The following is a 21,341-nucleotide window of genomic DNA, read 5'->3' as shown; positions in this document are numbered from 1 at the left end:
TTAAAAATAAAAAAGATAAAAATTTATTTTTTTGTCTTTAATTGCCAATAATTTGTTTAATTCTTTTAATACATTTAATTAATTTATTTATTTTATTTCTCTATATTTTTTTATATTTTGTAATTCTGTTTCTTATTCAATTTTAATATCTACAACAAAGAAAGCTTCTTTACTTAAACATATATGTATAAATATATCAATTTGAATATTTTCGTAATTATTACGATTGATTCCATCCAGAAAAATGTTAGAAGATAAATAATCCTAGTTAAATGAACTATTTATTAATATACTATACTATAAAAAATCAAATAAATCTTTATAAATAAATTGCATGCACACATATAAGGTAAAGAAATATCTTAATCTTTTTATACCTGGAAAGAATAAATGAGACGTTTTAATATCATTTGCATCCCTGGAAGTTACTAAAGGTGCTGATACAAATTCTTGATAGGAAGTATGAACCATACTCACCAGAACAGATACAATTATGCAATGTATAATAATCCACATAATTCTGAAAGATATATTTAATTACACAACAAGTGCAACGTAAAAATAAATAATATAATGATATAAATAAATAACGCTTGAAATTTGCACAGCAAAATATTGCAAATATATGAGAGCATATGTTAATTAATTTTAAGATTTTTATAAAATATCTTGTATTGCTCGTATATTTGGGCGTTAATATTTGAATTGTTTTCTGTAAAAATGAATTTTTAGTACAAAAATGAAAATAAGAAGAATAATCTCCAATAGCTTTAATCCTGACAAATAATATCCAGAACATGATCCTGAACAACATTTAAGAGATTTTAGCCGTCGGTCGGACATCTTGGGTAATGTTAATGCCGGACTTTAATAACTTTCAAGCATTGTAATTCAAAAAGTACTCAAAAATTCTATTACAGTGTTTTGGAAAGCTCTCGACTTCAGCTATTAAATTGTGGAAATTTAAAGTAGGGTGTTTTATTTCAAAAAATCGACGTGACCTTGGCGACGCCACCCAAGTTAAACTGATAAGATCAGTAAATAGATAAATCTTTTCGACCCCTACAATTTTTATCTGAACAATTTTTCTCAATAATGCCGTGTTTCCGAAAAAAATTTGTAACTTTACTTTAATTACCTAATATATTAGAATATTTAATATTTAATGCAAAAGTAAAACTCATTATTAATTAAAGCAAAAGTTAAAAAAGCCATATTTGTTTTGAAAAAGTCAAATCTAGTAACATGCTTTTTATGATATTTATATCTGTTTATTAATATAAATTTTTGCGTTTATATGTCTAGAAATTCCTACATAATCCTGTATTTAATTGTGCACACATTAATCATACTGTAAATAAATGTGATTTTGATTGAGTTTACCTTTCAAACCAAGGTCTTTGAGAATCGACAAGATATTTTAAACTGTTTACACTGGAATAACTACAATACAATTTTAAATACTTTAATATTGTCTTCAAGCGCGGTGATTTCTCCGAAACTTTTGTCATCCATGCTTGCTTAATAAAAGTATTGTTCTTAGGTTTAACTTTATTTCTTTCAACCCACAACATTTATTATCCGTTTTTAAAATATATAACACAGAAATTAGTTAATTCCAGCCTAGAGTAAATAATTATTTAAGATATTTTGTATTTATTATTCACATTATAGTATGTATGCAAGTTTTCAAATTAATCTTGAAATTAGATTATTTATAAGATTAAAAAAAATAATTGTAAGAAAAATATGTAATAAAAATGTAGTAAAAATTATTTAAAAACTTTTTTCTATTCTATATAAGGTGACAGTTAAGTACTCTAAAAGATTTTAAGAAGTAATTTTTCATATTAGATAAAGCCGAAAACTTGATATATATTCCAACTTAATTTTAAAAATACAAGGTGTCAAAGTTGAAAAAAAAATTTTTTCTAAATAAGTTTTTTTTCCATAAATTTTAAAACTAATTCGGATTATTTTGATGAAACTTTATGCATATTTAATATTTTATCAAAATAGCTTCAGTAGTTTTTTCGAAGGTTTTTTTAGAAAAAAATTAAATTTGTCTTTTAATTTTGTATGCTTGAAACTATGCTGTTTTGAATATATATAATGATATATATAATGAAGTTTTCATCTTGAATTAATCTGAGGAATCCCTTAAAATCTTTTGGAGTACTTAACTATCACTCGCTGTATAAATATAACAATGCATAAAAATATTGAAGTAAAATATCGGATGTCTTGATACATCTCAAATATATATATTTTGTAAAATTACAATTTTTAATTAATTCAAGTAAAATTAAAATTTATGATAGAAACGTACTTTATACTATTTATATTTTTTGATCAACAATTCTATATGTACTTACCTATATCAATTGGCTTCTACTTTTTAAATAGGGATCAAAACGCAAAACCAAGAGATGTATAAATAAAAATGAATTCAATTATAGATACGTTATGCAATTTTGCAGACAGAGGATATTTAATATCCTTAGAATATTTTTCAACGTCAAAGAATTATCAAACAACTATACAATGATTTAAATTTTGCAGAATTCTAAAAGCAAAAAAATAAAATATAATAAATTAATTATTTACAATTATAATCTTTTAAGTGATATTGTATGCAGTTCACTCACTTTAATAATCGCAAAACGCGAGCAATTGATTATATCAAACGAAAGAAAATATTACAATCGGATATGCAACATAAAATGAAAACTCTCGTAATGCAATCACACTATGTTACAGACAAGTGCAGGTATAATAATATTTCAAGCACTTGTACGCTATAAATGACGTCAATCGTAATTTGCGCTTTACATTGGGACTAGGGAATTGTAAAACGCGCGTGCAATCAATTCGTGCATGCATTGATTCCTATTATGATAAAAGAGCAGCAAAATCAGATCGTGTATTTGGTATCGTTTAATTACTATTCCGCTACTACACTACGCTTGCAATCGCTTGCTATCGCAAGATGTAAAACTGTGTCATTCATCGTTTCCCTGGCAATATCATGAATAATTTATAAGTATATAGGCATTAATATATCTTTTTATAACTTTTTTGCGATAAAAAAGAAACGGAAAATTTTTGAAATACTATACTTTATGTGTTAAATGTTTTAATAATTGTTAATAATATTTTGTGTGAGTGTGTGTGTGTGTGTGTGTGTGTGTGTGTGTGTGTGTTTTACAATACATTAATAATTCTTTGCATTATTAGACATTATACATCACATATCAAACAAAAGTTTAATTTCTTAAATACGGAATGTTTATATTAATAAATATTAAACAAAAAATCATTTTTTGACAGCATTAATCGATAAAATAATATGAAACAACGTGATATACTTAGAATTTTCTGCAGCATTCATTAACGTAGTGCAATATTATATTGCAATAATTATATTGTTGATATATTTACAATTTAGAGCCTGTGCTTAAATTAATTGTATTCTTTGGAATAAACTTGTGACATTTACATGGATTTCTTGCATTAAGAGGAGAGGTTTCGAAATAATGTCTATAATGTCTAACCCCCAACCTGGGGGATCAATGCATATCTACTGATATATAAGATAATGTGGCAAATATATTCTCGATGGTTTGCAATTTTGGGACATAGCCTTTATAGTTTTATACCTTAATTCTTTGTATCTAAGGATTCTTGAATCTAAAAATTTTTAGATCTATCTGAATAATATATTTAGATAAATTTTTAGATATCAAGTAAAATTATTCTCTTCGTGTAAAAATCCAACAACGAGCAAGCTAAAGTACCTTCGTCCGCCGATTTAATTGAAAGTGAACGAATCGCAGCCGGTTCGTCGCGCGTTTGTTTCGGGAGTGCCGTTCAAGTTCCCATTCATGTTGACCCTGAAATTAAACTTTCTTGTAAAATTTTGTACCCGCCGAAATTATGTAACGCGTTAATATTGTAATTAATTTTATTGTAAATAAATGTATGCATAATAGTATTAAGTACGTATGTAATATAAAGTTTATGTAAACTATGTTTAGATAAATGCCATTATAGTTATTTTTGTAAATTGCCCAACGATTACTAATAAATTGTACATTTACTAAAATACATATATCTGTATTAAATCTCTATTCAGATAGCATTTGTCTTGTCGCAGTAAAGCAAATTGTTGTGTAATTGATGTAAATTATACAAAATCGACGATACATATAATAACAAAAATTGTTTATTGACCTAAGTTTGATAAATATTTAATTTCAAAATTTTTTTTTAATTTGGATTTTATTTCAAATAGTTAAAAAAAGTTATTAATAATTTTAAGTAACTTCTAATTACAAATTTGATGTTTAGAATAATCATCAATTTTGTTTCGCATTTATTAGTATATACAAATTTATTAAATAAATCATGAAGATTGGAACTTTGACTGAGGCAATGATTAAATAATTACCTCTTGCTTGCTTTTTGCAATTCACATTGGTAACATTACAGAATTGCAAGTATATTTTAGTGATCAATTTATTATATGTAAAGGTCTTATTGCTATCTCTCGCGTCAGATGGATGCTAGTGATTGCGTGATTTGTATCGATGGAAAATCGAAATTATTTTCATCATGGAGCGTCCTCGTCGCTTTTCGTGAAGTCTATTCGCGAAATCTAATTTGATATCTCTTCGCAGATTCTTGTACAGAATCGGAATAAATCCCGAGTTTTCTCGTCTGCAGTTACTGATGAAAGTAATAATTTTGTCAATGAATCAATGACAATTGTATTTTAAAGTCAAATTACGAAATTAATTTAGTGGTGTATATTTTAACATATAACTTTCTTTATTTTATTAAATGTTCTCTCACTAATAATAATAATGTTAGTAATATTACTGTCTTAATTTAACAATAGGAATTAGTATTATATGATTATTATAATATATTAATATTAATATTAATCATATAATACTAAAGACGAAATTAATATTAATATATAATGATTATTATTTCAAATTATAAATTCAAATTATTAAGTAAATAACTTTAAATTTTATACACAAAATTTGCTTATTTTTTGATAATCGCTCTAATCAAAATATGGTTACAAATGTATATATTTCATTTTCTAACTGTTATTTTTAAAATCAATTTTAGGTATTGGACATCCCGTAATTACAGAATATTATTAATTATTAATTTATATGTATACATATTTTTCTATGATAAAATACATACAGATATTATGAGATTATATTTAACAAATTTTGATCTTTGTCGACTTAGATTTTTATTTATCAAAATACTTCATATTCTTTTAACAATGTTATTACATGAATGTGATTACATGAATTTAATTAAAAATGTGTGAGTACAAAAAATTCGAAATAAGTCGAATGGGTATCCTCATATTAGCGGGATATTAATAATTAAAAATTTTGAAAAATACGGAAAAATAAAAATTGTTAAATTTTATATAATAAATTTTTTAGTATAAAAGTATAATTCTTTAAAATCCTGTTGTTTTATCAGGTTCGGCTTATCTCGAACAGTTTGGTACCCGGCACAATGGAGGTAATATTAGGAATAGGAATAAATATTAAGATTTCAACTTATCAGAAACCGTGTATTCCGATATAATTGGTATCTGATAGGTTGAAATTTTAATATTTATTCCTGTTCCTAATAATTGATATATTATGCGCAGGCCCTTACAGTCGAACGACAGGGGAATGCAACTGTAGTTGGTTCTTACATTTGGTTTAAACCCTCGGTGGAAACTAAGCCATACATACTACTACATATATATGTGTGACCAGGCGATACTTCTAACTTTTCCCGCAAGATGCGATGGCACTAAAATCGCATCTGCCGGATTTTCCATAGGTTTTCCTACACTGTGTTTTGAGCCCATTTTTTTCGTGACCGGCCTCTTAAGTTTGATCTTTTACTCCGTGATAGGGGCTATCGTGCGTATTGTGTCGCGAGAAAGTAAGCGAGACGGATGCACGTCTCGCCTCGCTTCGGGTGTTGCATCACCATTTGTTGAAAAGCATTTCTGGCTTTGACTGTGCAACTGCGTTGTATTATTTGTCCCGATTGCATTATTATTTCATCCCACTCACCGGTTCGGTGTATTGTATTCTGATTTTACATTTTATTTGCGATTCTGGCCGAAATCGTCATTTTTATGGCTATTAAGTTTGAAGAAGAAAAAGCTATTATGCGTCATTATAAGGATTGTTTTTAGCTAAACTTTTGCACCAGTTCAGTTTTCTTTCTTTTCTTTCTAGGAGGAAAGAAGAAAAAGAAATATGAACTGGTGCAAAAGTTCGGCTAAAAAGAATAGGCCTATGAGTAGAGTTTCAATGACCGCGTCCAATCAGAGAAGGAGCAGTTTGCCACTTTCTCCCTCAGAGGCTCTCTCGGGATTCCGGTCGGTATTGGGATTTTCGAACGCAGGTCGCAGAGTCGGGAAAGTTCCCTCGAGGCTCTTGAGAGATAGACGGAAAAAAATGGCAGCGTTTATGAAGGCTGTACAGATCAAAACGAGCATGAATGGCATAACAAAATTATTCACGAATTTGTCTTTGACCTCGAGTGTTATTGAGTTTCCTAAACGTGCATTTCTTCGCAGGTTTGTTTTCCTCTCGAGCTGCGTTACTTATATTTTGTGACATTTCGTACAATCTACCGGTGCTCTGATCCACAATGCATATTTGTAGTTTTGTCTTAGTTTAAAAGAATATTAAAAATGCTTTCACCGTCTAATGTAAATATTTAATTTTTTTAACATATTAAAACTTTTTAATAAGTGATTTTTTGATCATTTGGCATATATAAAATGAGATTAAGGTTATATTACCATGTTAGGTTATATTACATACCCGATACTAAACGTGGATTTGTTGACACTAAACGAAATTTTTATATGACACAAATAAAACTGGTACAAATAGACGGGTTTGATGTTAAATTTTGCTTTAACTCTCCGGAGCTGATAGTGGATCTATTGAATCCATTTAATATTTTTTTATATTATATTTGCAAATATGATTATTATTATTAAAATAAACTTTGTTTTCATTCTTTTTATACGAGTTATGTCATTTTGATTTCTTGTAACTAATACCTTTTAATTCACATAAATGGATCTTACACAAATCCAACTTCAGTAATTATATTACAGATTTTGACATTTGGAGGATTAAAAAATAATAAGAATGAAGGTTGAAGGTTTTAGATTTTATATCTTTTAATGTGTTTTCTTTACAAATGCAGCACACCTACTTTGCACTGTGCGTTTATACATCTTACATCAGAACGCTGTGATTTGATGGAATTTTTTGATGATCCAAAAAATTGGGGAAAGAATGGAATACGAGTTGGTCGATCTTGGAAAAAGGATGAATTGAGATTGAAGAGCAATTCGGATCTCCACAAATTATGGTGAAACTTGCATATCTTGAGTTATGTTTGTTAAATTTTAGATGCTAGTGACTTATAGATTTATATGTTTAAACTTATATAGGTTCGTCTTATTGAAGGAACGTAATATGCTTATGACTATGGAAGAAGCTTGTAACAATGCAGTCGAGATCTTTCCAAATCCTGAACGTTTGGACAAAGTTCAAGACAGTATGAGTAACTTGGAGTCGGTCGTTCGTGAAAGAAACAGAGCATATCATTTGCTTGAGACAGGGGAGACAGGAGAGCGTCCTGGAAAATTTGTTTATAATTGCTTAGGTATAAGATCTATACCACTTATGTATAACTTTCTATGTATATACTTAAAGTTAAAAATGTTTAGTAAAAAGATAACAATAGAAATTACATAGACAAAGAAAATAAAATAATATTAGCTCTATATCTCTTTGTAGGTATAAGATTTTATTATCAAATGGGTCAGTATTCTATTCCAAAGTTTATAAATACGAGATGGTATAAGACACATTTGTTTGGCTTCGGTGGATATGCAACTCGCAAGTTTCTACGCTTGTACAGAGAGCAACTGTGGAATAAGAAACGCAAAGCAAGAACGTACGTAGAAATAACCTTTGCTATTTACTTAATACATACACATGCGACATAATATATCTCTCAATCAATTTATTTCTATTAAAAAAAAAAACTTTTTCAGACGTAACAAAAATCATGTTGCAATGTTAATCAGAAAATTCCCGAATCTGGATTTGGAAGCTGTAAAAGAACAGTTTCCGGATGTTGACGTAGAAAAGATTAAAACATCCAAAAAAGCAAGAGGCCATATTGTACCTGTGTAGGTGCAATTTCTGTTAATGCAAATTATTAAACATTTGTTAATGTATTTGTGAGATATTCGATCGCTAATACAGTATATAAATATATATACGTAGTTTATATATGTATTTTTTAAATCATATATCTTATGGTTTACATTTCAAAACATTTTAAATTAATTATATAATAACCACATAAGTAGTTTGTATGTGATGTAAAAAGACAAACAATACATAAATAGTTCGATCAAATTTTCTTTATATATTTTGTATTAATTTTCTATTTATCATAAATCATGTATAGATCTAAAAATTATATTATCAGAAACTTTAGAATCTCTTAAATAGTACATGAAATATATATATACTGTATCGAGAGAATTAAGAATATGACACACAAAAATAAAAGAATATAAAATATAAGATTAAAAAAAAATCTACTGTTATATATTATTTAAACTTGTATAAATTATGAATTTAAAAATGCTTCATTCTCTTTCTTTCTGAAAATATATTACATTTTCAAATATGTAATGTAAAAAGATGAACAAAATAAAAATTATTCAATGAAATTTCTCTTTATATACTTTTATTAATTTTCTATTTATCATAACTTGCATCATAACTTGGTTGTGTACGGTGATACAGAATTTGTGTGTGTGAAAGGTGTACGGATGTAATATTTAAAACATGCTGGCTGTAACTTGTAGAAAATTTAATTCCGCATACTTTTCACACAGCATTAACATATAAAATCAATTTCATCTTCGCGTAGTACTTATTTGTTTAATTTACATAAATCTGATAGGAATCTCATGAACTTAACAACATTGACATTTATTACTTAACAGTGTATCACAATCACGTACGAAGCTACATGAAATAATGCTGCACCAGAAGTCAAATACTTATTCACAAAAATATTCGGAATGCATCTGTTCATGTAGCTTTGGTAACATAAGATTATAACTTAAAAGATCCTAACAAATATCTTATGCCCAACGATATTAATGTATATTATAGATAGTAGTATTATTATATCACAAATAAAATTTATTTTCATGTACAGCTTTTCTTATATATCGTTTCTCTCTCATGTCTTATTAAGTATATTTAAAACTCAATAATTTTTGAACCATAAATTATTTATAATCAATTTGGTATAATCTTTGTGTAACTTTAATTTGCTATTATTTTATAAAATAATTATTAAAAAATTTTAATATACGCATAATACAACATAAATTGATAAAACCTATATTTGAACTAACTTAATAAACCTAATATATTACGTTATATTAAACTAAATTAATACATAATGCATATAATACAATTATTATACTCGCATTGCACTTGTACATTTAAAAAATTAATAGATACGAATAAAATTTTAAAACTTTAAGATTACATATCACAAGGTGATACATAGAAAATTTTGATACTAAAAGTAAAACTAATTTATAATTATAAATAGCAGTAGGAATGTTAAATTATATGTAAATTTTAAAAGCGATTTATAAAGTATTATTATTCTTTGTCAAAGCTGCTTTAAGTGATTCTGAGTTTTATAATATCATCTCAGATGAGAGATATCTACTTTAATATCTACTTTAATATCAATCGTGCGTATTCAAATGCATACTGGTTCGTCTCTTCAAATATATGTGAATATATAGACATTCATATAGTAATCAATAATGTCTCACAGTTATCATTATATTACATTCTCTGCGTATTATTATAAATTAATAATAGCTTATTATGGTGGCTTACGCTACAAGAAAGATAATGCACCATTTTGCGATTTCCCTAAATAGTTATCTATATGTTTGAGGCAACTTATATGCAAGGTAATGCTCAATCTCTCATCAACACCGCAATATATAGAGAGAATATGCTGCACATATATTTGTATCTTGAAATTAGAAATATTATATTATGCCAAATAAGGACATCTACGATTCTACTTATAAGCCACAAAATAACACCGATTGTTCTAGTTCCAAGTGACAGATATATGGCACTTAATTTTTGCAACAGAAGCAAAGATTTGTATTATGTTGTATAAGCGATTTATATCTCTTTGGTATATGATATATTAGTGTTTGAATTTTCGAATTCATAGTTACCTAGATATTCGCGTGCGTTGTTACGAGAGTTCTGCTTTATGTTTTATTTTATAAGTCTCTTTTATGGCAATATGATAAAATAATTTCTCAAATGACGGTGTATATATTGTCCATCGGTAAATTTTCCATTTATTCTAAAGCTGGTGGCAGCAAGTACCGCCAAGCGTGTTCCAAATCTCTGCTGGCATCCGAGCAGCGTCGCTGCAATTTATCCTCCGGTGGAAGTGTTGCCATAGGAAACTCGCCCTTAAAAATTGAGAAATTATATTAGCACTTGTATTTAATATTACAAATATAAAGTCTAGCCACGAGCGATTTTGATAAAACCTTACAAGAAAGAAATATACTATATATCTTTCTCGTAGAATTTTGACAAAATTATTCATGGCTCAGTTATAAGAACTCTAATTATAATATGTTGCTTGCGTTATATCTTACCAAGTTTGCATCGGTCCACAATGTTTCCAAGACCTCTTTAAAAGCACAAAGCTCAGTATAATTTGTGAAGTATATAACCCAATCGCCGCTACTTTCATGTACTTCTCGACACGCGAATTCCTACAAATATATGATAATAAACTTCATTGGAAAATTCCAATTAGCGACAAAACATAGAATTAACAACTCTATGCATATATTCTATTTTTGACTAATATATATTTACCAGAATACACCACGATTGCTGTAGCAATGGCACCCTGAACGTTGCTAGATCCTTGATGGAAGCGCATGAGAGCGTTTGGCCTCTCTGCGTACCAGGATGAATCTCTTTCATTGCCACTAGATGTTTCGTGGTCGTAATAAGACTGCAAGGTAACGGCTCTTTTTTTTCTGTACTATCAAATAGACCTGATGCGCTTTGAACGAAGCTCTGTAACCACTCGGAAGCTACGTATTCGTCCGGAGCAGCAAATTGATATGACTTGTTGGGCTTTAACAGTATTTCAAAAGTATGTGGTCGATGAGAATTGGGAATCCTCCTGCAGCCTTGGCATAAGCCGCCTTTTAACGGTATCGCACGTTTGGGAAGCCGCTGATTCGAATCCGTGAACATGTAAACCACTCCACCTTTTAGTACAAAATATCCGGCCTCCCAGGGATGCGTGGGTGCATTCGGATGCAAGTGTTGGTAAGTATGTGGCCGGAACATCAGATCACCTTCTTTCATCGGTCCACATGGTGTACTAGGCGGTGACATGTGTTCGTCTTCCATATAAATAAGGCTATAATGTTCTATTTTCTCATCCTATAAAGATAATAAAAGAATTAAAAATAGATTTTGCAACATAACAGATATCGATATATAAAATGTCTGCAATTGAAGAAATAATATAAAATAAACAATATTATACTAATATTTTTTTTTAGAACTTTTTAGAACTTATAATCACTAAATAAAAATACAAAATATTTTACTGCGTTAAAGTAAATTCTATTTTAATAAAATTTTTAATTTAATTATCAAGATAACAAATAAAATTTTTTTAAATGTGATTTCTCGATTGATATATTTATTTCTAATCTATTTTGAGAGCTTATGAATTTTTCAAGAAACGAAACTATTTTATTATAATCTCTAAATATAGTGTACGCACTGGATGCACAGCTGTGTCAATGAGAATTGAATTCCTCAGAATGTGCATATCTTCGTAATTCAATTCTTTAACAGCAGGAAGCCTTGGTTTCGTCGGCGATCGTCTCATGGCCATCTCTAAGTGGCTGATTAATTCAGAGGTAGTTTGTGAGCTGCCGGTGGAGAATAGATATTGCATTTCGCAATCGGCGTTGGAAATTAAAATACTTTGTGCATTTGGGCCAATCTATAAAAAACAAACGTTTATCAATTTTAGCGAAATACATGATACATCAAGATAAATAAATATGTAAATAAGATTGTGTACATAAAAAACGATAAATAAGTTACAAGAAATATAAGTATAATTATTTAAATACTTCTTACCATAATAACATCTAGCTCATTATAAGGAATAACGAATTGATTACTGTAAGAATGGTCCATTTTTGAGCTAGTTAAGTATAGCGTCTTGTCCGTTAATAACGCGATCATCGGTTTGCTTTCGCCGTTTGTCATATACGAACTTCGCACTTTGTATACTTTATATAGCTCCTCCGTTTTGTCACGATAGATATGTCTCTTGAAAAGTTCACGCAATTTTAGGCTTACTTTCTCACCACTGAATTCCTGTTTCTCGGCAGCCACGTTCTCTTGGATCTCTCTATCGAGATTATCGTTAAAATCTTTGAAAGAATCATAGCTCATCTTAATTCCTTTGATATATAAAGTATTCGCCTTCGGCGGTTTCTTGTTCTTTTTAATTTCGAACTTTCTCTCAGTAATCGATTTCAGAAATCTGCTCAGTAACGACGTTTTTGATGGTGCCTGGCGCAAAGGCGGCGCCAAGAGTTTACTACTACTCTCGCCCGTTAGTATCGCCGTCATATTGCGCTTCTTCGACGGTGAGACTAAGTGTCGACTACTCCTGCGTTCCTCCAGCTCGGAGGATGTTGTTACACTATCCGCATCCGACCAATCATTCGCATATTTCTTCGGAGTCAATGATTGCGGCATTTCCAGTTTGGATGGTGGATCTTCAACAATGTTACCGCATGCCTTTTCGACGATATAGGCTTCCTGGGCCTCGTTCTCTCCCAATTCTATTTCCATCTTAGGCCTCAAACTCTTGCCCGGATCCTCTTGACCTTCTGGCGCCCCACGCTCTAATAACGATAAATTACAGTTGCACCTACAATTGCGTTGACATGGCATATCAATGCACAATTTTGACAATTCTTGTTTATCAGTTCCATCACCGTCAAACGCACTCGACGATGACGATGAGAAACAGTCTGAGTAGCAATCCGAGTGCACGTTCCTGCCAGCATTTTCATTCTTCTGAATGTACGGCGAATCTCCATGCGCGCACCAACTGTACCTGCCTTTCTGAGCGTCCCTCTTTAAAACGGAACTAGGTAGCAAGAAACTCATGGAGAAATCGGCAAAATTTTCATCATCTTCCAGTTTCATCGTTTTCAGTATGTCTTCGTGAAAGCTGACTCGTTTCTTACTTTCGCCTCGCTTTTTTTTACGCTGCCTACGTTGTACTATGCCCTCTGAACTGGAGGAAGATAGAATGCTGGCGTCGGTCATATTGATCGTATTCAGGATCCCGTAAGGTGCATCCATGTTGTCACAGTCAGAGATTGTCATACTCAGCTCTAATAGATTCGTATCATTATTGATTAAATAAGAATTACGAGGATCTATATTCTTTTTAAAGCTATAAGCAGGACTTTCACTGTAATAAGTGCTTCTCTTACTAAAGTCCTTTACGTCATTATCAATTTTGTTTGTTTTATCTAATTTGCTTTCATCCAGACTCTTACTGTAGAAATCGTAGTCTTTAAGAGTCTCTAAACTGGAGCAATTCATTTCATTGTCATCCATTTTTCGCGTTACGTTCTGATTAACTATATCATTTTTTGTCATCATAACAGTCTGAAATTTAGTAATCGCCGGTGATTGCATTGGCGTTTTTCCATCCTCACTCGAATCACTAGATCCAAAATTCTTATTGTCCTCCATACGATTGTTGATAATCGTCTTGTACCTATTATTCCGGTATTTAGGAATATCATCCATTGAATAATCCTCCTGTTAAAGTTGACATATTCTAATGTTATTCAAAGAACATGGAGATTTTTTTGTACGGTTTTGACCAAATCTATATCTTACCTCTTTGTAACTGCTTCCATCAGTTTCATTTGCAATATCCATGTCACTATCAAACGCGACGCCACTGTCTCCCGGAGAAGCTAGGCTCGATGAAACGCTAGAAGACCTTAGATGTAATGATAAGACTGTTCCCGATGGATTTACGCTCATAGGCCTCTGTGGCATGTAATTGCAGATATCCAAATATGTCACATCCTGTATAATTTTTATATATACATATAACACAATATTGCTTTATTACTCAGTATATCACAATATTATTGACTACACACATTAATCTAAATTCCGATAATTTTATATAAATATCCTTTTTTTAGTAACATGTTTACAGAAATTTTCCATGAATAAACAAACTGAGCGATATGTAGTTCATACGAAATAAAGTATATAATCGCAAATAAAATGATAATCTCTTGCCCCTTACAGCTTTATATATAACAATCTATCAAACTGCATATACATGTGTGATTCTTGTTGTGATTGATGTTATTCATTAGTATGATAAGTGTAACCAGGGGGTGATATTGGTATCTGCTTAAGGATAAATAGAATAAAAATTACACGGTGTACTGAACATTGAACAGAGAGAAGGAGAAAGTTGATTCGGTTCTGCATAAAAGTGTTATTGCTTGCTAAATGCTTCGTAAACTATTTATAATTTATTATTTATTACATCAAGTTAATATACCAATTGCAATGTGAAGGACACGTTTTCCAGACCAGCAAGAAGATTAATCAATTGATTGGTCTTATCAGCATCTCTCACGAGTGCATGTGGAAAGTACTGTTTTTTCAACGTCTTCGTGTCTCGCAATAAACAAGCCAGATAACTCTCAAAACTGCCTTCGCTTAGAGTGTGATAAAGCCATGCTCGACCTGTGTAACATGAATAATTCAAGAATATTAATAAAGAAAATATTAAAATATATTTTTGTTTAGATATTTTTATTCATAAATAAATGTGCACTTTCAAATAAGATGCTTAAAGTCTCATAATTTACAGAAATTTTTCTAAGATAATGTAATAAAATATAATTATATATGTATATATATATATATATATATATATTGCTTATATAATGCAGACACACGATTTAATAGCAAAAGTACAAATCGTTATTTTTAATCTGTTCAATAGCTTTATGATAAGATACCGTTATTGAGCTATAATTATATGTATATGTCTATTTAGATATATTTTAATCTGAGAGTTGAAAAATAGAAAGTACAGACATAAAGCTATTGTTCAATATAGTATTCCTGTGACAAGACTTCAAAGTATACCTTTTCCTATAGAAGTTAGTACACTCTGGAGTGCATGTATGACCACGACTGTGTCCTGGTGACTAAGCTCTCTAGCAGTACCCCAATATCCATGTCGCTCTACACGTAATCCATGGCGTAATGCACGATCCAGCCAATAGACCAACCAGGAATCGCCGTCCAAGACCACGGTACCGTAGAGACTTTGGGCATAAACCTGCTCGAGACATATTACTCTCATTAATACAGAAATGTATGTGCAACAAAATAAAAATGTATTAAATCAAAGCACAAAGAAATATGACTGTAACATAATGAATCTGAATGTTTTCAATATACAATGAAATTTAGACACACAAGATCTTGTTCTTTTCTAGCTGAATTAGTTTACACTCATTGTATGCACTATAAAATAAAGATATAAATTTTAATGCAGTCCAGAGTGCAACGACAAAAAACCAAACCTATAGAGTCTCATCTTACAAAACAAACTTTTAACAGTGAAAAGCAAGGGGTTATTTACAAGAAGTGCGAAATACACTTTTACATCATGCTTTTATTTTCGAACGAGCACATCCATTTTTAGCCAACACTATTTGCCTCACTTTTACTGACACAGTCCAGAAGTGATCCAAAACTGTAGTGTCAATTTTAGATCTGTTCTTTTTAGTGGCGTTTCGCACGGAGAAGAATAAAATAAGTGCGCGATCAATAATCGCGGAGTGAAAAGGACACATGACAAAAGAAAGCTTCAGATAAAAAGGACGGAGCTTTTATCAGCTGTTCCATACACAACGCACATCCGCGCGGGGCTGTCAATGAAATGTCAGCGCAGCTTTCATTGGTTTCAGTGAAAGTGACTCACTTCTCGGCAACGTCGTGGTCTCGTTTGTTACAGATAGAAAAACGTAACCAACGAGGCTTGTCGCGCGTTTCTTTATCAGAGAAAAATTTTGCGTTTATTTAAAGATACAACGGTACGAAGACCAAGGAGTGCTCACACGTTGCGATCGAGCACTCGTCTTCTCTCTGTGTGCGAGAGTTCGATTTGGAGCCGCTGCGTCGCGATTAACTCACGAGCAGGTTGCGACGTCACGACACGCATATACATCTCCTGAACAAAATATATATGTATACATATTCCGAAACAACTATTCAAGGAGCGCGTATGTCACCCTTTTTTTGTTATTTTTTCTACTTCTTTTTCTAGGAAGGTAATTTTGTCATGATATGGGAATATGACATACATCTTCTGAGCATGTGTGGCTACTCCGATTTTTTTCTCCCTTTTTACGCAATGTATGAAAAACGATCAAAACAAAATAAATTTCATCTCCGTTTTGGTCCATTTAAGTAACCTAGAGTTTTTATTCACGAGCTCTTCTTGTTTTCATGGATCATTGAATAGCTTTCAACAGATTCACCGAACAATTGTTTGTCTCGTTTTTGTCGCACTTTCTAAAATAATACAAAAATCCATTCATTCCATGGCTAAATTTCTAATCAAATGCATAAATTTTTAATCAAATCAGAGCAGAACTGAATGGGCCCCGAAATATCTCAGATCGGAGATGCTGTTGAAATAATAAGAGTAATTGCGGTGTGCGTGCGTGCCTTATTTCGGGCTGTCCGTCATGACTAAATGATTCATAAGAAAGCCTGTGTAAAAACACCACGTGCGACAAGCAGTTACAGCGATACGTGCAACGAGTACATTGAGCAAAACTGGTAAACTTTTGCAGATCGCTCCTATTTCGTTCACTATTTCGAAATCTTAATTTCCCCGATTCCAGATTAACTTTAATATTGATTTAATTCACTCTTTTTCTAATTTTTAAAACTGGAAGAAGATAAGTAAGTTAAACAGCTGAGATTAAGTTAACCTATATATTGATAAAAAATAGAGAATCACTTCTATCAATTCAGATTTACTTTGGTTTAATCTACATTTTATTTTGTTTTATTCTTAGAACTAGAAGATAAAAATTAGATAAATGAAAAGATTAAACAGAGATTAAAGTTAATTCTCAGTATATATGATAGGTTATCCGTATCGTATATAATAAAATTTCTCTTTTTTTTAAATACTAGAAACACCTGGCTAAATAATGATCTTTATTCTTTCCTGTTTTTAAATACACAATTTCACAAATACTTTTTAAAGATGTCAAAGTATATGTAAGAATTATTTAATAATTTTTGTATATTTGTGTAGAAAATTAATCTGGAACACGAATGTCTCATGGTATATAATAAAAGAAAAATCATCATATATATACAATACATGCGATTAGGTCATTCGTGCCATACACATTTCTTTTCTTCAAAAAACTAGGCGTATCAATTAATGAGTTATAATATTTATATACAATTTTTTTAAATACACAATCTTATAAATACTTTCTAAAGATGTTAAAGTATATATGTATAAGAGTCATTTAATACTTTTTGTATTCTTGTGAAAGTGTTGAAAATTAACTTGAAACACAAATGACCCATGGAAGACTGGAAGATTATTGTATATACATATTAAGAGTTAAACACATTGACAGAAATTGACATCTGGGTATCAATCATAAAATTTGTCTTCCTAAGATGAAAAGTGAAAAGTGAAAAATTTCTTCATTAATTTCAATGATCATTAATTTCAAAAAATTTTCACTTTTCACTTTCCATCCTAGGGATAAAGTTTCATGATTGATACCCTGAAAATACATTCGAAAATTGCAAACCAATATAATTAAACATCAACAAGGTCTGATCTTGTGCCATAAAATAATCTCCACGTTTATCCTCCTGGCGACGGAAATGCGACGACTGGCATTAGGTCAAGAATGACAGACCGGTGCAACATCGCCGAGTATAGACTTTGATGCCGTAGTCACGCGAAAGTGTTTTCTATAGCTGTCTCTCAGAGACTGACAAGACCACAATTGATGTAATAAGACACATTTCTCGCGACTATAAGCATCCGAGATCGAACTCGCTGAGATTATATGCAACAATAATCCCGGATTTCTCCACTATTTTTCTCCACGTAATGTCCAAGGCATACGACTATCATTAACTACTATCAGTTCGATCAGCGCTCTTAGGTGCAGGAGGTACCCATGCTTTCAAGAGAAGAGGAGAAAGGTACGTAAGGAGCTGTACAAATCGTTGCACAATTCACGAAGCTTGTGCATCGCATGCGGCAACATAATAGCAGCAAGCAGGTATGCATACATATATAGAAAGGCGGCCTTGGCGGACCGGGTATTCGACGACAATCAGTCGCTCACCAGTTTGACGGCCTTCGTGAGTTCCTGCAGAATCCGGCCCTTGGAGAGGACCTTGTCGGTGCAGAGATCCATGTCTTCGCGGCCTGACGACGACGGCATCTCGTCGTCACGCGCACTTACATGATCCACGTCGCACCAACGTAAAAACGGCTGATACGTGCCGCGTAAAACGGTGTCGAGAGTACGACGGAGCAAGCCGGGCCAAGCGGCGGCACCCACGACGCGGATGCTGATGTCGCACGGCTGACAAGTCGCGCCGCTGTCGTCGACGCGGACGGCCTCGTCGCGGAACGTGCTCATTGATTTTAGCGGAGCGCAAGTCACCCGCGATTTTCAAGCTGCGACTGACTTGGACTGACTGCACGACAGGACGTTTCCCGGCGTCTTTATGTCGACGTTCTTCCTCTGCCTCCTCCGCGAATGTCTCCAGCAGTTCAGCCTCTATCTTTTAAGATAAATAGTGGAAACATTTTTCCCCCATTCTCCTTTCACCCTTGCTCTTCTTGTTTTCTTTTCTATTTTTCTATTTTTGAATGCAGCTTTTCAAGAATTACTATGTCAAAGGAATAGGTATATATAAGTCCTGAAAAATTAAAGAAGATTATAATATAATATAATTCTTTCATTTAACAAATTGAAGGACTCTTCTTATACAAAATAAATAACAATAAATAAAGAGCAAAGTAGGAGTTAACACATTTCTTTAAACTAACTTTAAAGAAATGTGTTGACTCCTACTTTGCTTTTTATTTATTGTTATTTATAATTCTTTAAATGTCATGTTCTCTCTCTCTCTCTCTCTCTCTCTCTCTCTCACACACCCACACACACCCACACACACACACACACACACACACACACACACACATTTTGTAATATTTTTATTGATATTATCAAGTACTATTCTGATTAAGTACATCCTGCATTGATTTGATTTGTTGATAAAGAATGGCAAATTGAATTCATATGAATGTTACTTCGTGATTTATTTTTATTCATAAATTTTTATTTAAAAAATTAATAAATAATACGCTAAAAATGTGATATTATTATACATTTTTATGAAGAAACAACTACGTAATTACATATTAATACGCTAATTAATCTGTATCGGTAACTTTCAAACTTTTAGTAATTATTAATAATCATTTCGCGTGTTTTTTTTTTGCTAAAGAAACAGTTTCATCAATAAACGCAATAATTAATCCAACGTCATCAAATGATTAACTTTTTAATAATTTCAGTTTTTACAGTTCTGTAATTTAAAAAAAAAATGTGATATCAAAATGATGAAAATTCAATTGTGCAAAAAACTCAAAAGAAAATTAACGCGGTTCTTTTTATATGTAAAAGATTATTTAGATTTATAATAGATTTCCAACTCCTTATGATTTATTTACGTAATATTTTTGTTGATTACATGGACCTTTTGAGCTCAAAGAGATGCACTTGAGTTCATTATACATTTAACATTAATTTTTGTAATATTTTATTGATATTGTCGAATAAACATATATGAATGTTGCAATGATATAATTAAGAAATATATTGTGGCAAACCGACAACGAATGAATGTTACTCCGTATAATTAAAAAAAAAATAATAATAAAACTATGCTAAATAATATTTACATGTACTTTCTATGAGAGAAATAACTTCGTTGATTAATGCAATAATTATTCCGACAACCGTATCCAATGATTGGTTTTAATTACATTTATTTCATAATTCTACAACTTTAAAAAAATTGCCATATCAAAACGATGAAAGTTCGATTGTGCTAAAAATATTCAACTTCATATTTTCGTTTTATTTATATTACATACTTATTGAGTATATATTATAGTATATGGACTATTCTTTTGAACTCGAAGGTGCGCTTAACTTGAGTTCTGAATTCAAATAATTAACATTCATTTATTTTTACAATATTTCGCTAAAATGCAACGATATATTATTTAATTTAAGGATTAATAGCATCTAATAAATCAATAATGAATGAATGTTAGTCTGTAATTCGTACAGTTTATAAAGAAAGTTAAAAAACAATGCTAAACGAATAATATTTACATGTATTTTTTGTGAAACAAACTTCGTTGATTAACGCGATAATTAATCCTCGGTCACATTTAAGTGACCGGATTCTTAATCTTGTGTTGTTTATTGACGATTAACTATAATGTTTGTTAAGACTTATCTTCATTCTACAGGCGAGGTTAACCAAAAATAAAAGATGACGTTTGTTTAATTATATCCACATCAATGTTACTGAAGCTGTCGACGAGACAATAAGAGACTGGAGACGAAAAATGTCTTTGCTTGCAAAAGAGAGGAATAATTGCAAAAATACAATAAATTTTCCTTTGAAAAAGTCGCACGACAAAAAAGAAGTTGGAACAGAGAAAGAATGTATTTGTTTTCGTTTCATATCTCAGGTTATTAAATACCTGTGACGATTTCATCGACAGACGTTAAAAGTGAAAATTTAGATCGTTCGTTTAATTTCTGCGCTACAGATAGCGCCACGTTTCGCATAAAACTCTGGAAGTGACTTGCTTGATCTTTTTATTAATAAATAAATAAAAACACTAGAAACAAAATAGTTATATAGAAAATTCGAAGAGAAAAGATCTATATTTTGCATTATTTTTTCGTACCTCGCGCGCGCGCG

At 31.0% G+C, this 21,341-nt stretch overlaps 3 protein-coding genes across 7 annotated transcripts in view; 1 reads left to right on the top strand and 2 right to left on the bottom strand.

Annotated features, from left to right (window-relative positions):
* The window catches only part of LOC108749509 (sodium channel protein Nach-like), a 7,124-nt gene extending 5,731 nt beyond the window's left edge, over positions 1–1,393 (bottom strand). The window contains exons 1-2 of the mRNA XM_018488290.1: positions 1,384–1,393; positions 378–520 (exon numbers count right to left, since the gene is read on the bottom strand). Of these exons, the coding sequence (XP_018343792.1) occupies positions 378–516 (139 nt within the window). The 5' untranslated portion in view covers positions 517–520; positions 1,384–1,393. The remainder of the gene's footprint in view (positions 1–377; positions 521–1,383) is intronic.
* Positions 1,394–5,863: 4,470 nt separating this feature from the next.
* LOC108749287 (39S ribosomal protein L47, mitochondrial) lies at positions 5,864–8,371 on the top strand. Of its 4 annotated transcripts, none has more exons than XM_018487906.1 (6): positions 5,864–5,871; positions 6,347–6,622; positions 7,267–7,434; positions 7,517–7,731; positions 7,866–8,025; positions 8,126–8,371. In XM_018487906.1, exons 2-6 carry the CDS (start codon positions 6,354–6,356, stop codon positions 8,265–8,267), a joined length of 954 nt encoding a protein of 317 aa, XP_018343408.1. In that variant the 5' UTR covers positions 5,864–5,871; positions 6,347–6,353; the 3' UTR covers positions 8,268–8,371. The 4 variants fall into 4 exon arrangements, with proteins under 4 accessions (XP_018343408.1, XP_018343394.1, XP_018343401.1 ...); XM_018487892.1 differs by lacking the exon at positions 5,864–5,871 and adding an exon at positions 5,919–6,112; XM_018487899.1 differs by lacking the exon at positions 5,864–5,871 and adding an exon at positions 5,919–6,119.
* Positions 8,372–9,726: 1,355 nt separating this feature from the next.
* LOC108750979 (pleckstrin homology domain-containing family M member 2) lies at positions 9,727–19,157 on the bottom strand. 2 transcript variants are annotated; one of them, XM_018490878.1, is made up of 9 exons: positions 18,671–19,157; positions 15,411–15,606; positions 14,815–15,002; positions 14,127–14,321; positions 12,333–14,045; positions 11,968–12,192; positions 11,037–11,618; positions 10,811–10,930; positions 9,727–10,618 (listed from the first exon to the last, which is right to left on the bottom strand). In XM_018490878.1, the coding sequence occupies exons 1-9, from the start codon at positions 18,968–18,970 to the stop codon at positions 10,502–10,504; spliced, it is 3,636 nt and encodes a 1,211-aa protein (XP_018346380.1). In that variant the 5' UTR covers positions 18,971–19,157; the 3' UTR covers positions 9,727–10,501. The 2 variants fall into 2 exon arrangements, with proteins under 2 accessions (XP_018346380.1, XP_018346390.1); XM_018490888.1 differs by lacking the exon at positions 18,671–19,157 and adding an exon at positions 15,995–16,482.
* Between the last annotated feature and the right edge of the window lie 2,184 nt (positions 19,158–21,341).

The sequence above is a fragment of the Trachymyrmex septentrionalis genome, unplaced genomic scaffold (assembly GCF_001594115.1).
Source record: "Trachymyrmex septentrionalis isolate Tsep2-gDNA-1 unplaced genomic scaffold, Tsep1.0 scaffold11, whole genome shotgun sequence".
NCBI classification, from domain to species: Eukaryota; Metazoa; Arthropoda; class Insecta; order Hymenoptera; family Formicidae; genus Trachymyrmex; species Trachymyrmex septentrionalis.
The sequence above is the reverse complement of the archived record's forward strand: the minus strand, read 5'-3'. Positions and strand labels throughout refer to the sequence as shown.